General features: G+C 37.8%; 1 protein-coding gene across 1 annotated transcript in view; it reads left to right on the top strand.

Moving 5' to 3' along the window:
- Positions 1–18,091, top strand: part of MAOA (amine oxidase [flavin-containing] A) — a 66,773-nt gene that overhangs the window by 15,030 nt on the left and 33,652 nt on the right. The window contains exons 2-3 of the mRNA XM_087427005.1: positions 2,596–2,690; positions 12,720–12,857. Coding sequence (XP_087283131.1) covers positions 2,596–2,690; positions 12,720–12,857 — 233 coding nt within the window. The remainder of the gene's footprint in view (positions 1–2,595; positions 2,691–12,719; positions 12,858–18,091) is intronic.

Below are 18,091 nucleotides of genomic sequence, written 5' to 3'. Positions count from 1 at the left end.
CGTCCCTCCCTTCCTTCCTTCAGCTCTTCATAGGTGGTGGTGTGTGCTTGCGTCAGGAAGCAGATAATGTCTGGTTATCTCGCTTTTTTGTGTGTAATGTTAGCAGCTGTTGACAATTATTACACTAGATCCATTAATTCATTAGGGCTTGCAAATGCTGATATTCTAATTATTCCTGTCTTCACTTATTAGCTAGCATACTTTTATATAGTGAAACCTCCCTTTGTTAGCTATTTGGTTGCTTTGAGGTTTAGTGCAAATAGGAAAGGTAAGATGAATGCCAGATTCTTTTCTTTCTTTTATCATTTTTCAAAATTATAAGTTGGTTCCTTAGCATTCTCCAAAGGTGAGAAATGGGAGTTTTTATTTGTTTATTTAGTATTATCATGAAATCATGGATTTAAGCCATTGCACTTGTTATTTTTGGTAATCCAATTGTTCCCTTTTGGCCAGTGGGAGTTTATATAGGTAGGTTCCTGAGCCTTTTTGTCACAATCCTAGTAGTCTTTGATAGCCTCCTTGCTTTCTGGTATGACTTGCTGGTCCAAACCCGTCTTGTACATTTCCTGCCCCAGATCTGGAATAGGTCATGAGCCATGGTTCATTTTAGGGGGAATTGATTGTTTTGAAACCACAATCTGGGTGTTGGGAGTGTTCATTGCTACTAGGTAGGTTATTATTTTTAGGCCTTTTCATTGGACAGGACTAAGAAATATGTATTTTTTAAGATAGACTATATCCAGAGATTCTATCGATAATTCCAATTCATATTTAGGACTACAAGATTTTTACTTAATCTCATTGTTCTTACATCTGAATTTTCTTATCACCATGCCCCAAATTCTGGTTCTCAGTGACCACCAGCCTGATTACTCACTTGCTTAATCCCACACTACATACATAATAGCCTCAAAATAACAAAACTAATACTAGCACCAACGAAATGATTACTGAACAAAATGTTTACAGTTCTTTTTTGTCTTTGGGATATATATCATTGGAAATGAACTATCAAATTACTGGGTTTTAAAGTCACTTAGAATGGTTCCTCTCCTCAACCACTTGTATACATATTTAGGTATTATTTGTATCATTTTATTAATCTTATCCCTGGTGTCATGCTTATTTTTCTTTCACCCTAGTATTCTAACTGATATTTTTTCTTCTTGAAGTATGTTTATATTTGTAGTCTGCTTCATATTTTTGGTATTAGGAGTATAAAGATAACTAGGTATAAGATAACATTTGAAGTACAAAAAATGTAGATTTAAAAATAAGTGTGTACACACATATATTTTCTTACTCTGTGAGCTGAGAGGTCTTAGAAGCAATAACACCCCAGTAGCAAGAGGCACGCCTAGAGCCCAGATCTTGCTTTCTAATACCGGTCTCGGATAAAAGGAACCAAGGCTCATTGGAGATATGGCTGATTCTAGGGCTGGGAAGAGAAGACAAGATGAGACTGGAACATCTTGTAACACCAGAAAGTAAGGAAGTGCTCAAACACACACACACACACACACAAAATGATGGGGGCATGTCAAAGGTACACAGGAGCCAACTGAAAGCAACAAAATAAATATCGTAGGATTGGATTATAACCCAAAGTATAAAACAACTATCTATGAGTCCATATTGATATAAGTAAATGATTGAATAAATAAATAAATGGGAGAGAAGAGACAAATCTCCTGTGCAGGAGAATTCCAAATAATTTATGTCGATACTCCACTCTCAAGGAAGTAGGACACATCTCCCTACTCCTTAAGTGTAGGCTGTGTATAGACTTCCTTCCAAAAAGTACAGCATGGAAAGGGGGAAAAAGAGTAGGTTTACAGTGGAGAAACTTGACAAACACTACCTCAGCCAGGTGATCAAGATTAACATCAGCGATAAGTCATGTTGATAGCATGCACCCTTGATATAATGTTAATCCACATTTTCTCTACTTTTCTGGTATTACTACTCAGTTTTAAATCTATCTTTTATGAAAGTTTTGATTTACAGGTGAAAATCTGTTCTCAGCTTTGAGCCAATGAATAAAGTATGAAACATGATTCCTACCTTTGGTAATTTTGAGTCTAGTGGGGAAAACAAGATCTAAGAAGCAAGTAATCCAGAATAAATTATAAGAGGTGATTATAGGGGATTTTTAAGTTGAGAAAAGCACAGATATATGGAGGGCTGGTGTAGCCAGGGGAAGTTTCCAGGAAAACATACTCTTCTGTTTATATAATCAGGATTTCTGGAAGAGGAACACAATAAGGGTTGATTTAGGAGTTCAACAAATGCTCTTAAATATGATCTCATTATCACCATAAAACGAAATAGATATTTTAAAAGTTATTGCATTTTGTCAACCAACCTTATGATAGATAATAAAATTATGATATATAATGTAATATGGAATAGATTATAAAATTGGTGGCTTAATTAATCACAGTGTGGTCAGAATTTATTAGAAAGACAGCAAAATCAATAGATTATGCGTGATGCCCTGCATTCATTTTATGTGTAGACCTGGTTAAATCTTGGATGTTTCACGTTTAGATGTTAATATGTTCCTCGATTTTATTTTCCTTTTTTTCCTTTTAGGATTATCTGCCGCCAAACTCTTAGCTGAACATGAAGTTAATGTTTTGGTTTTGGAAGCCCGAGACAGAGTTGGAGGAAGAACATACACTGTGAGAGTAAGTGATTCTAATACTTACATAAAATATCTCACACAAACTAGAAGGGGGTCATTGGAAGTCGCAGAGCTAGAGGAGATCAGCAGAGTTCATGCAGTTAAGACATTTGTCCTCCATAGCCCTAAACTACTCCATCAAATAAGTGTCTGTTCTTTTCAACAAGCACTCATCGAAAAATGACAGCCTCTCTCCTTCAGTAGCTTATATTCTAGTGAAGAAAACAAACATGAACAAATAACTTCAGTACAGTGTCATAATTTCCATACTAGAGACCTAAATAGAGTATGTAGTGTCTCGGGTGGAGTTATGGTTTGGCTGGACTTGAAGTGACCATACACCCACAACATGCACGCACGCGCGCACACACACACACACACAGTATAGGTTCCTTGTTTATTTATCCAAGGGTACACAACTTAAAAGAAGTGTGGCTATAGTAAGCAGAAGTAAATGTAGCATATTTCTGTGCAACTTTTTCCATGGTGCCCATTCCCTAAGAGGTGTGCTGCTGCCAGAGACACTCCTTGCTCAGATAGGGTCGGCTAGACATTAGAAGGAAGCCCAGTTCTTGCTACATCACTGCCTTTTTATACTTGAGCTTACATCACCATTCTGGAAAAAGGCACACTTGTTGTTTACTACTGTTCAAGGAAATGGTTGCAGGTGGTTGAATGTGTGGGACCTGATGAAAGTATACAAGGAGACAATGTAAGGTGGGAAGGAAATAGGGCCAAAGATGAAAGTTTGGGGAGCATGCAGATTTAAGAGGGGGCAGGGGCAGAGGAACCGGAGAGAGGCAGTAGAGGCAGAGAAGGAGGACCAGACTAGAGGAGTGCCATGCGAATCAGGAGAGGAAAGTGGAAGGAATGGTAAACAGAGTCAAATGCCATGGGCATTTGACATAGGATGAAGGCTGAAAAGAGGCCCTTGTGTTTGGCAGTTAGAAAGAAGGCCATTAAGAAACCCTTTGCTAGAGCACACAGATAGAGTGTTAAAGGCTGACGATTGGCAGTAAGGACAAAACCAGACTGTTGAAGTGACTGGAAGGAGAGGAAGCATCTATCTAATTAGAAGATGTGTCAGACTTAGAATGGCTTATGCAGTGATAATAACAATGGCTTAAGCAATACAAACGTTCAATTCTTTTATATAGGAAGAAGTCTGTTGGTAGGTAGTCCAGGCTGGTGCAAGGGTTCAGCTTTGTTATCAAGGCTTTACGCTCTTTCTGTCTTGCTGCTCAGCCATTGTTTGTGTGTTGGCTTATTGCCTAGTGGTAACCAGATAACTGCTGCAACTTTAAGCATCAAGTCCTCTTATTCAAGGCAGGAAAGAGCATGGAGAGGTGGCCCAAGTCTTAGCAAAGCTTTTGTTTTACTAGAAGACCCTAGCAGACATTTGCTTTAGTCTCATTGACCAAAGTTGGGGCACATAGCTACCCTTAGGTGAGAGGGAGCCTGAGGAAGCAAGTATTTAGCATTGCCAGGCTGCATAATAGAAGTAGGTATGGGAAAGGGAATATGAATGGATATTGAATAGCCAACCAACAGCATCTGAACTAGGATATTATACCAGCTCTTTCAGTCACACCATACCATGCTCCCCTTCTGTCATTCACTTTCTACCATTTTAGATATACAGGGATGGATCGTAGGCCTATTTTCACTTTGCTCAGCTCTAAAAGTATTCTACAGCCTTGCTATTCAAAGTGTCCTGTGGACCAGCAGCCTTGGAATCACCCAGGAGCTTGATAGAAATGCAGAATTTCAGGCCCTGTCCCAGACGTGCTGAAACTGAATCTGCATTTTGACAAGATGCCTAGAGGATACTGTGGAAGTGCTGCTCTATGGAGTATGTTTGCTTGTGTCGGGGAAGAGGGAGAATCCCCCTTCGCCCTTTCACTTAAGGTTCTTCTGTATGGCCAAATAATTAAAAGACAGGTTAGCAGGATTTAATAATACCAAGTTTAATAACATGTATACATGGGAGAAACCAGGGAAACTGAGTTTCTCAACAAAATGGCAGAGATTCTTGTCTTAAATACTATCTTCACCTAAAGACAAAGGAGGATGTTGGGGGTGGGTGGTGTTTTGGGATTTCAGACCAGAAGAAGACAATTTACATGAAGAGGGAAATGTAAATGTTTGTCAGACAATGCTTTGCAGGGCCGCCTATAGAGAACGTGGCCAGAGAGACAGGAATTATAGTAATCAAGAGTATGTAGATTTAAGGCCTTTTCCTCCACACTGATAAGTTTCTAGAGAGGCCATCCCCCCTTCCCCCCAGAGAGGGAGATACCTTTACAAATGGAGATTTCCCTTATAAATGTAAATGTTTGTCTGGCAACTCCCTGCAGGGCCACCTAGAGAATGTGGTCAGGAAGAGACAGAATTTTTGAAAAGAGGGGCCCGTTGGTGCCTTTCCTATTGTAACATCTATTTTACATTATATTACAGCCATCAGATGACAGTAACTCCTTCCTGGGACAGGTCTTCTATGTTAAATTCTTTAGGTAGTTAGTGGGGAGGTCACATGTCCATCAGAGAAAACAATCAAGGTAAAGAGACATATTTCATGGTGGCCAAATCATGATCTCCCACACTTGCTTGCTTTAAATTAATGTAAATCCAGATTAATTGCATTTGGAGAATTTCTGAGTACTTCCTCAAATGTAGTCCACTGGGAGGCTGTTGGTCTTGGCATGAGGAGACTGGGATTCTGGCCCCTGTGCTGGCCTGACACACTGTCTTATCTTGGGTAAGTCCTATTAGCACTTTACATCTCAGTTTTCTCATCTGGGCAATGAGATACATACAATCTCTATGTAGTCAAAGAAGCTCCTTTCCAACTTCGAATTGTAATTGTAGGCATTGTGTTGGAGTGCAAAAGAAGGATTGCATATTCTGCCTGTATGACGTATTGGATATGATTCTCTTGTCATTTTCTGAAAAATATTCCTTCATTTTGGAGATAGTTATTAAGTTGTTCCGTAGCCCTACTTTTCTTATCTCTAAAACCTTTTGGTTATTAAACAGGAGCATCAGTCATGTTGCAGATTTTCACTTAAGAACAAATTTCTTTGTATAAGGGAAATGAGAATTCCAACATGCTTGTCCTCATCTATGTTATTGCCCCAGGCTGCTTTCCATGCTGCATTATTTATATATGTCAGCACCATATAGGAAATACTGTCTATTGAACAAGGTATTATAACTTCCCATAAGTATGTGAGAAAAGAACTTGAAATGCTTAGAAACTAGGACTTAACATTTATAAGATTTCAAATGAATAGAAGGAGAAGAAAGGGCTTTAAGAAACAAGGACAGAAATGGTATTTAATAAAAAACTGAAATGAATATTGTTAGAATTGCTTCTAATAGCATGGTCAGTTAGGATAATTTGGAATGGAGATGTCATAAAAATTATTCTGGATCTTTAAGTATCAAAATGTCAAATTTGGTATTGTTACTTGGCAGCTGTTCAGATAGATCTTCTATTAGTTTAGAACTTCCCATTTTTTCCTAGTGTGATTCCTCTATAATTCTTCAGGATCAAATTAATGAAGTTGAAATGCCTGCGGGGCTACCACAGGGATGGTGTATTTGTTTCCTAATATAGTTGCACGTTGGTGACCTTTTCAAAGGCTGAGTAATGAGATGGAAATCAAGACCCTAAAGACTGAGATGCAACAAAGCAGAATATGGTATTACAGTTCTAGTATCTTCATGCTGAATCTGAGGCACCTCCTTTAGAATCTTTCAACTTTATAAAGAAACATTCTGTAAAATGCCTCACACTTTTTACTACTTCACTTAGGATTTTTATTTTAAAGATAGTGTCAGTGTTCTGAAGAAATCATGTTTGGAAACTCCCAAGAGTCCTCTTGCTGTCTTTGTTAAAGCCTGGAAATTTATTGGAGTACTGACTCCAGTTTTGTTTTCATATCTTAGAAAGGATGTTGGACACTAGAGAAGGTTTGGAGGACAGCACCAATAGTTAGTAAAAGGGAATGTAAAGATTATATGAGGAACAGATTAAAGAAGTCAAAGGAACACTTTGTTTCTGGTATTATGGCAGAATGGAAAGCCTGATTAACTCTCCCCATTGAAATAAGTAAAATGCTGGATAAAATATACTGTGCTGCCTTGATATGGAAGTTAGAAATTTGCAGATCTCCTGGAGGTTGAACAGATATCTCAAATTTAACACATCCAAACTGAACTTCTGATCCTCTTCATCAAGACTACTATTCTCGCAGCCTTCCCCATATCAGAGGATGGGAACTCTGAAAAACTCGGAGTCATGCTCAACGCCATCAGGCCCCACATTCATTCTGTCAGGAAATTCTGTTGGCTTTGCCTTCAAAATATATCCAGAATTCAACACTTCCCACCACTTCCGTGGCTACCACTTGGTGGGAGCCACCATCATCTCTAGTAATCCTGCAGATTACTGCAATAGCCTTCTAACTGGTTTCTCTGCCTTTACCCTTGCCACCTATAATCTAGTTTTAGTGCAGCAGCCAGAATGAACCTTTCAAACCTAAGTCAGATCTTGGCACTTCTCTGCTCAAAACCTTCCAAAGGCTCTCCTTCTCCCTCAGAGTAAAAGCCAGTGTCCTTACAAGGCCCTGTGAGGCTTTCCATGATCTTCCCCCCAGTAACTTCTCTAACCTCATCTCCAATTCTCTTTTCCTTGCTCACTCTGTTCTGGCCACACTGGCTTCCTATTTCTTCAACACACCAGGCACATTTCTGCCTTAGAATTTTTTCATTGGCTCTTCCTTCCGCCAGGAATGCTCTTGTCCCAAATATGCGTATAGATAACTGCCTTACCTCCTTCAAGTATTTATGCAACAATCACCTTTTCAAGGAGGCCTACGTGTCCCTTGTATTTGAAGCTGAAATCTTCTCTTCTCTCCTCTGCAGTTTCAATCTGCCTTGTCCTACTCTAGTTTTTTTTTTCTTTTTCATTGTCATTATCAGCTTCTAAGATACTTATTTATTATGTTTGTGGTTCATTTTCTGTCTCTTCCTACTGAATGTGAGCTCCTTGAGAGCAGGGATCTTCGTTTTGTTCACTGATGTAACAGAAGCTCCTTGAACAGTACTTGGCACCTTGTAGGAGCTCAAGGTATATTTGTTGAATAAACAAATGAATCCCCAAAACAAAATAAAAACATGAAGCCTAGGAAGAAAAAGGGCTCACAGTTTGACTTTCACCTTGAATGCGTACTGAACCCTGAAGACTTTGAAGTTCCACTGTGATGGCTGTATGGCATTCAGGGAACAGAGGATAAAACCCAGAACCTGTTGAAGGTAGGGAATTTTAATAGGAAGCGCTCCAAATTGGAATCCCTTGTGTTATACCCTGTGCATGAAAGTGAAAGAGAAATAAACCTTACCATTCAGAAAGGGAGAAAAATAAAGCTTGCCTTCATTCATGGTTTCCATCCAAATTTACACAACCTATATGGTATTTGAAAAACCTTAGGCAGAATATTTAGTTTAATGTGGCTGGCAGAAGTAGAATCAAATTCTTTCTACCCAGGCCTCAAATAATTTACACAAAAAGTTCCAAGGAAACTGAGCAACTCACAGTCAAAAATGTCAAAACATGCAAGGAAACAAGGCACCAAAAGAGAATAAGCAGCAAAAATAATCCAGAAAGATTTTGTAACAGTTGGATTATACACAGAAAATAAATTACTGTTTAGCATATTTTAAAGAAAACAAATGCTTAGAGTCAGGAGCAGGGTAAAAGAAACCAAAAAAAAATGATCGAGTAGTTTGCAAAAATAATTTCTAAAAATGAAAATGTACTAATTAAAATGAAGAAACTCTGGGATGAATTAAAAGGTATGTCTAATATAGACACAGCTGAAGTGAGTGAGTGACCTAGATCTGAAGAAATTATCTAGAATGTAGTTCAGAGATAAAGACTGAAAAATATTTTGCGGGGTGGGGGGCACCTAAAACATGGAAGATAGTGTATAATGGTATAAAAAAATGATGGCTGAGGATTTTCCAGCATTATTGGAAGAAACTAGGAAACCTAATTAGGTCCAAAGCATGATAAATGAAAAGAAATTCTCACCCAGACCCAGAGAAGCTGCAGTATACAAAAGAAAAGAGATCTCAAAAGCAATTATTTTTTTAGAAACAAAAGCAAATCATACATACTCTGAAAAAATCAATGGTTAGACTTATGAGTGACTCTTCAACAGCAAAAATAGATGCCAGAAGATAGGAAAATAATATCTTCACTGTTCTGAGAGAGAGAGAAAGAGAAACTAACCAGAATGCATTACTTGCTAGAACTATCTTTTTGTCAGATTGAGAAAAATAAAGTTTAGGACTCAGATTGGAAGAAATTATAAAGGATGTGTTTCAAGAAGAAGGAAAATGATTACAAATGAAAGATCTGAGATTCAAGAGAGGACAGTGAGTAAAGTTATTGATAAATATTTAAATAAAATTCAGCAACATTAACAACAGAATAAAACAAAATAATGTTGAATTTGTTGAGAGACAAATAAACCTGAAACAAAGTACTTTTATAGTTTACATATGGGAAGAAGGGTGATCACAGTTGAAGCATGAAGATTTTTTGTATTTTTCAGTAGAAAGATAATATACTAATAAACTTTAGACTATATTAAGTAGCATGTTAGCTAGGAAAATGTCTAAAAGAATAGGCCTGACTGTATATATAATATATAATTATAAGTTCTACTTCTACATCCAAACAAGTAGAAGAAAAAACTTAAAAAGAAAACAAAAAGAAGAAAACCCTTAATCTAAAAGAAGGAAAAAAATCAGGGAAAACTATGAAAGTGGGAAAAATGGAAAACCATAATAAAATGAGAAGTAAGTTAGACATTTTAAAAGAAATAATAATAAATATAAATGGGCCAAACTTGTCAATTAAGAGGAAAAAATGTCAGAATAAAGAAAACTCTAACTGAAAGATAGAAAAGGAGATATACAAGTACTAATCTAAGCTGTTATAACTATATTAATTTCAGAAAAAATGAACTTTAAACAAAAGAATATTTCATTGAAATAAGTGTCAGTATATAATGATAAAAGACCCAGAAGGTTGAACAATTCTAAACTTGTATGCACTGAATAAGATAGCCTCAAAATATAAAGCAAAAATTGACAAGAATCAAAGATAAATGCCCAACATACTAGGGGATTTTTAACATACTTTTATAAGTTAATAATAAATTAAGCAAACAAAAAAGATTGAGCACAATTAATCTTATTCTAATGGACATGTATAAAACATGCATATAACTTCTTATAGACTATATGTTCTTTTCAAACAGAAATTAAAAATATTTGAAAATTGACCATGTACTAGGTCATAAAATGAGCCTCAAGGATCGTTATCATATAAACCACATTCTTTGACCACAATGCAGTTATAACAGAAAGATAACTAAAAAACATTCCAGCTGTGGACATTAAAACACAGCAAAACTTTTAGAAACATGGATTTAGAGAGAAATTTTAATGGAAATTTGAAAATACTTACAACTGCACAATAATGGAAATACTAAAATAAAATTGTGGATGTAGCTAAAACAATATTTAGAGGAGGATTTATAGCCTAAATTCTTCTATTAGAAAAGAAAAAAAGGCTGAATATGAATAAGCTAATAAGCATGCAGAGAGTTAGAAAATTGAGTGTAATAAATCCAAAAGAGAGGGGAAAAAAGAGCATAAATCAATAATACAAAAAATAAATACTCAGTAAAGAGGATCAATGAAACAAAGGTTGATTCTTTGAAGAGACATTAAAAACAGACAACTGTCTGATCAGATTTTTCAAGAAAAAGAAAAAAGAGACATCCCAAATAAACAATAAAAGAGATGAAAATGAAGTTATAACTACTGATGTAGTAAAGAATAAATGAATGAAAAGAGGATGTCATGAACTTTAAATCAATAGTTTTGAAACATACAAGAAATGTATATATTATGAGAAAAATATAATTTATCAAAATTAACACTGATTTAAGAAGAAATAGAAAATATGAGTAGTGCTTTAGCTTCAAAGTAAATTGAATCTGTAGTTTAAGATTTTCCCACAATGAAAACACCAAGCCTAGATGGCTCTTCAGGTGTGTTCTACCTAATGTTCAAAGAATAGATCATTCTATTTATATATGAACCCTTGTAGAGAATAGAAGAAAGTATGATCACTAACTCATGAGATTAGCAATGACAGACAAGCGCTAATGCAAAAGACAGATAAGGGCTATAGAAGAAAGGAGAATCACAGGCAGATCTCAATCTCGCTTATGAACATAGATACAAAAATCCTAAACAAAATGTTAGCAAAGCATATCCTGCAATAGAAAGATAATATCAGATTGGGTTACCCCAGGAAGGCAAAGTTGAATAATACTAGACAATCAGTTTTTTGTAAACAACAGATTAGATAAATTGTCCCAACCCTCCTACTAAATACAAAGAGATTAGACAAATTGCACTGTACATGTACGCACACACACAAATCTTCAAAGCATCAAAGAGCTAACAAAGTAGTGAAGAATCACTAGGCCAACATCCAGAAAAGATTGACCTACTTTTCCCCTGGGGGTGGGGGGTGGGTGAGAGTTTGCTGACCACTGAAGAAGCAAGTGAGAGGCTGAGTAGTACTTTCAAAGTCTTACATGCCTGGTGGCGTAGTGGTTAAGTTTGTGCACTCTGCTTTGGCGGCCCGGGGTTCGTGGGTTCAGATCCCGGGCACGGAACTATGCACCACTCATCAGGCCATGCTGTGGCGGCGTCCCACATATAAAATAGGGGAAAATGGGCACAGATGTTAGCTCAGGGCTAATCTTCCTCAGCAAAAAGAGGAGGATTGGCAATATATGTTAGCTCAGAGCCAGTCTTCCTCACACATACACACACACACACACACACACAAAGTCTTACAAAGACAGAGCAACTGAAGGTCAAGTCCAGAGCCCACAAGGTGTGTGTGTGTATGGAGGGAGGTGTTGGCAAACCCCTTGTGCTTTGGGTTGGACTGCATCTTAGAACTTAAGGGTGAACTGCAAGAGGACTAGGCCCTGTGTGCATTTCAGCCCAGCTTCAAATCATGTCAGGCACAGAAAATGCAATACAGTTATCTAGTATTGTTAGCATCCCCAGGTACTGGGCAGAAGCAGACATAAATCTTCTCTGAGAAAGATATCAGGATTCAAATTATTTCTTTATGTTTTCAAATTCAATAAGTGGCACGTAATAAAAAATAATCAGGCAAACAAGGAGAAAGGCAACATGAATGAGAACTGGTATAAATGACAAAATAGAAAGAGACCCATAAGAAGTTAGTACAAACACATGGAAGAGTTATAACTCACCAATATTCAGTTTATTGATTTAATCATTGGGAAACATGTTAATAAAAAAGCTGGGAAAAACGTAGAACAGCATTTAAGAGGGGGAAAGTAAATCTCAGTTTATGAAAGAAAATTTGCATATTAAAAAATAATTTTGTTGGGTACATGAATCTTTTTATACCTTTTTGCTCTCTCTTTTCCTATGATGCATTCTTCCCTGCAAATGTTTTAAAATAGGATCAAGAGCCCATCAGTGTGGGCTGATTTAAGTTTTCATCTGTTGGAAATCAGAGAATTAGGCCTAATAAATCTCTGGGTGGCTCCTCCAGCACAACCTCAAAGAAGAGCATAGATAATAACCTAAATGCTTTGAAAAGGATCTAGATCAGCAAGATTTACTACAGTGTTCTTTACTCTTTATGCATATTATTGCTGAATTGGCCTCAGCAGTGACTATACAAATGGGATTGCTTAGCGATGAGTGTCGTACAGGGTTGTGCCCGGTTAATGAGTGGAGAAGAAAGGATTGCTATTTTCAGTTGCATTTTATAAGAGAGATGTAAGTCACATTTAAGTTGTAAAAAGTAAATGGTTTTTTTTTTAATAAGACATAGAAACTCTTTTTTCAAGTTTTAACTAAAATCTTCTGGCCACTTTTTCTCTTTCTACAGAACGAACATGTGAATTACGTAGATGTTGGCGGGGCTTATGTGGGACCCACCCAGAACAGAATCTTACGGTTGTCTAAGGAGCTGGGTTTAGAGACCTACAAAGTGAACATAAAAGAGCGTCTTGTTCAATATGTCAAGGTAAGCCTGAGGTTTTGCTCAAGTGATCAATGGGGGAGCATTATTTGGGAAAACATTTGGTTTTGTTTTCAGTTGTTCTTTCTCAAAGCAATCAAAAATTGACTCTCGGTTTGAAAGTGGTATTCTGCTTTTCTTTTCTTTTTTTCTTTCTGTTTAAAAAATCCCTGTGGACTCCTCGAATCTCTGCAAGGGGTCATGCCTCAGCTTGGCCCTCCTTCACATCACCCACTGTGGCCCTTGAAGGCTGCACCACCACCCCCAGTCAAACTGGAGTAGGGGTTGGAAGCTCTCAGCTTCCTTCCCTCCCCTCCCTCTGGGGGTAGGGGAGCGCCTGTGACACGCGCGCGCGCGCGCACACACACACACACACACACACACACAGCCCCAGGCAGTCCCTAAGGCACCTATGAGGCAATTCTAAGGCCCCAAGGAACACAATAGTTTGAGGCCACTTCTTAAGACTTCAAACAGGTTATTCATCCTCCTTCTTACCTGACATTTCTTTGCACACTTTGATAATTTCCTCTGTACCTAGCCTTGACTCTTGGGAAGTCTAGCTCAGTTGTGCAGTTTCCTACTGTTTAAACAAGAGATTGTTTAAACTCTGACTGCTGATATCCACTCAAGAAACAGCAGCTGTTGCCAGTGTTATTCTTTCTTACTGAAGTCAAACATGGAGCAGCTGGAGTCTGGAAATGTGCCTTGAGAAATCAAGTTTCCAATCTGACATTGCAGCCCACTTCCTGGAACTAGTGTCACTAGGGCAGGGGTCATTTACTCATTCTAATGCCAAGATTCCCACACCAGTAATCACATCTACCTCCCACCCCACCCCAGGCAATCATGTGGGTCTAGTGTCTTCAAGGCCTTTCAGAGCTGGGAGTTAAGGATACTTGTGATGTATGCAAACTGATGCCCAATCAGGGAGATCAGGAATCCTGGGAAACTCTGATAGCTGGTTTGAGATGGTTTGGAAAAGTCTGGCAGTGACATGTGAAAAAAAAACCAGTAGCCTTTAGAAAAAGTGAGTTCAGAGGTCAAAGGAGGAATGAAGAAAGTATAAAAAATTATACAAAGTGTTTATGAATGCTAGCTTCAATAGGCCATGATCAAAAATGGAAAAAAACACTTTGCTTCCCCACTTTCTCTTTTCTACATAGCATGTTTCCCTGGACTAGTCATAACAACGGTAAAAGTAATACCAACTAACATTTATTGAGCACTTTTACATTCATTAGCATATTTAATGTAGGGAGAGAGACCAAATCCTTTGCACTCAACTACTAACTAAACAGTCATGTAAATTCACTCTCTAGTCCAGCTGGGAAGCAAATGAGTCGTGATTATCCTGGAATCTGAGCAGACTCATGCTTCTAATCTCTTTCTTCCTAAAGTTCAGGAGCTGGGAGATTTTTATTTTCCTTGGAGGCTCATGATAAACAACTAAGTGCTTTTTATGCATAAATTCATTAAATCCTTACATCTACCTTGTTAGACAGGCATGATTCTCCCCTGTCTATCCGCAGTTATTATATAACTGAGGTTCAGAGAGGTAAAGTGACTTGACAGGGCTATAAAACTAGTAATGGTCTGCCTACCCCTTGAGTGCATGCTCTTCATGAGTTTTAGGACTGACTTACAATTAAGCACATATTTAAGATGCTAAACACTGTACTTTTCATTTAAGACATAATCTCATCTAATGAAATGATGGAGAATAGAAATACTTACCATTAAACCATCCTCTCATATACTTTAACCAGCCAAAAGAACACGTTTTCACCCAAGGTAGACAGCGATGTTAAGGTAAAAAAGTAGTGGGTCAATTAGAGGTTAATTCATTTTATCTGAATAAGTACCTTTCTACTAGTGTTTCTAATAAATTGTATCATTTCTGCAACGAGAAATACTCAGTGTAGTGAATGTTTTTTATAATGACCAGGAAACTAAAGTAAGGAGGCCAGATTAGGGAAAAGCAGGAAGATATTCAGTTAACTATTCCAGGTAAGATTGTTAATAAACTGTATAGCAGAAAATAATTCCACTTATTTAAAAATATCTCAACTCTCACTGTTCTGGCCACTTCTAGGGAAAAAAAGGGACTTTTTCCCAGCATGATAGTATATTGGGTTAATAATGCAAATTGTCTTTGTGACACTCTCTGCATCGGCTTTCATGACAACTCCAGCTTCTGTAATCTAATACAGTGCATTCTTTTCGGTAAATAACACCGAAATGAAGTGAGTGAATCACTAGAAGATTGCCACTGTCTAGTTAAACCAAGCCATATTCTTTATGATCCAGATTGCTTCAGCTCTTAAATTTTCCCAATGTGCAGCCTTAAAGAATGCCCCAATTGTTTCTTCTGTCAGTAGACGTAGTGCATCCAGTTTCAACCTACTCTAGGATGATTTTTAGTATTCACCAAAGAACTATTCTTGACTTTTGCTAGATTGTGTCTGCAGTGCAAGTTTTGACATGACAATGTGGAGTTCCAAGCCTGAGTCTCTGAGCTGAGCACTGGGGGTAGACATTTAGTGGTGTTTTCCACCCCATCCCTTTCCCAAGAGACTACGTCTATCTACTTCATTCATAGATGGTTCACATCGTTATGCTAAATTCATTTATCAGTTTAATAAATAGTTACTGGGCAGTCTACTCTGTACCAAATCTTTTTCTAGGCTGAAAATACAGTGGTGGACACATGATCAAAGTTTCTGCTCGCATGGAGCTTGCCATCTAAAGGGAGGAGACAAGTAAACAATAACGATAAATAAATAATACTAGCTAACATTTCTGCCTGTATCCTTCATGGGTCTTGTGAATAGAACCCTATTCTAATTCTGGTTTAGTAGATCCTGATTCTTATATAATAGGTTCTTGACTGGTTTCTACAGTGAACATGAGTTTTATGAATATTGTGAGCTTGATAACTTTATTTGGGAGATTATATCTGATTTGTAAAATTAATATAAATTAATCATGTTGTCTTTAACCTAAAAGGTGAATTTTACGTGGCATCAGCTTGATATGTTTAAAATGTTCTCTTTATCAATTCTTCTCCTTTGGATGGCGTAAGGGAAGCAGGTGGACTTGAATGCCTCTTGGACTTATGGATTCATTACTTGAATTAGTAAATAAGATACACCATCATTATGATTATTTTATGAATGAGTTTCATTGAGTTGTGGAGACGTTTTTGTTAAATTTTGCAATGCCAAGTCTTGAAGAGGGAGGAAGAAATGCTTGATTCCTTTCTTTGGCTTTCCATGGGTTCCTCCAGATCATAATAACGCAGGTAGGGTGTGGAGAGGGAGCACACTGCCAGAGATGGAACAAGGCATTTCGCAGGAGCTGCTTTGAAGGAGAAATTGACATATTCATCCATTCTCACTTTCTCCCTGCTTTTCACGTCCTCTCAATAAAAATAGAGACTATAAATATATACAACACATTTGTTTTTAGAGAATGGTGTGATAAAGATTTATTTAAAACAACATAGGCTTTCCTGATAGTAACAGCTCAGCAAGCAATTTTTCCTAGTTTTGGTTCTGTTCTTCCCACAGCCATTTACTCCAGGTTTCTATGCCAAAGACTGAAATCAGAGGCTTTTCAGAAGGTGTGTGTTCTGGAATACTAAGTAAGTTTTTGTGTTGTTGCTAAGAAGTGAACTTTGTTTTAGCCAGTAGGCCATGTTCAAAGCAGAGGATGTATTTTTTTTTCAGTTTGTCTTAATTCTTGCTGGGTATAACTGCATCTTTGGCTCCTTGCTTATAATAGGGTGTTTCTTTTGGATTAGGGATATATATTTTTAAGCTGCTTTTAACACCTTTCCATACCAACTCACAGAAGTCTTTTCTTTTGTCTTCAAAGAAAGTTATGCTTTCACTTTCAACCCCTCTCAGTAGGAAACTCAAGAAGCCAAAGGTGTTAGGCTCTTGTAGAGATGTTGCTTGTTGTGTCTTTGCCTCTTTTCTTTTACTCACCTAAATTCATCCTCTTGACTCCGTGCATTGGCATTGCCTTCCATCTGTAATGTGCCTATACATGTGTTACCTCATTTGAGCTTCCCAATGACCCTATGAGGTAATAAGCATTATTTTTCCCCATCTTACAGATGAGAAAACTGAGGCTCAGAGAGTTTAGGAGCCAAAGTGAGGCTTTCCAGCTCTTGAGTCCAGGGTTCTGTGGGTTACATCACATCGTTCCTTATTCCATGGGCAGAAAGTCAACTTATGAACCCCTTTAATAAACTACTCTAAGATACGACAAAAATGATCTTACCCCTACAGGCTCTGGAGTGCTAAGATGCCACTTTGGCAATAGGGGCTCCTGTGGACCCAGGGATTCGGGGGGAGTGGGTGTGCCTGGGAGCAACAGTGGTGCTGTTCATTGGGGTGGCTTCTTCTCTTCTCTTGGACCCTGAGCCATAGATCTGGATCCCCTTTGGCCTTCAGTGAGTACCTGACTCCTGAGCAACCCCCAGGCCACGCCAGTTGGGCTCTGCAGGCTGAAGACTACAGATGGATTCTATTTATTGTGTTAAAATACTAAGTCTAGAGGTCTAGGGCATGGTTTGGAATTGTTGGCTACATATCTTGTTTGTTAAATGACTTATGTAAACTTATTAGTCAAAGTATGATCGAAGTAAGAGTATTTTATTTTATGCCATTATACCCTACCTGGTTTAAAAAAGAGAAAAAAAAGAAGATTTAAAGTAATTTGTACAAGTCAGGGTAGAAGATGAAAAAAAGACAATTAGGTAATGACAGGCAAGTGGTAATGGGCCTATGCTCCTGGTAAGAAATTCTGTTTTGATTGTTGAAATGAGGTAATGCAAGGGGGATTATTTGTTTTCTTCTCTAAATTACAATTATACATAGATTTTTAAAAGCAGAGAGACTAAGGATGTTTACATATTTTCACTTTGATCTATCAAGTGTTCAGTATAAAGATATGTGGACATAGCTTGTAAGAAATAGTAACTTCCAGGGCCGGCCCCGTGGCTTAGCGGTTAAGTGCGCGCGCTCCGCTGCTGGCGGCACGGGTTTGGATCCCGGGCGCGCACCGACGCACCGCTTCTCCGGCCACGATAAGGCCGCGTCCCACATACAGCAACTAGAAGGCTGTGCAACTATGACATACAACTATCTACTGGGGCTTTGGGGGAAAAAAAAATAAAATAAATTAAAAAAATTAAAAAAAATAAGAAACCGGCTTTAAAAAAAAAAAAA

This window comes from Ceratotherium simum, chromosome X (genome assembly GCF_057802395.1).
Source record: "Ceratotherium simum simum isolate JZ-2026a chromosome X, ASM5780239v1, whole genome shotgun sequence".
Lineage (NCBI taxonomy): Eukaryota > Metazoa > Chordata > Mammalia > Perissodactyla > Rhinocerotidae > Ceratotherium > Ceratotherium simum.
Note: the sequence above shows the minus strand (reverse complement) of the source record. Positions and strands in the feature narration are given on the sequence as shown.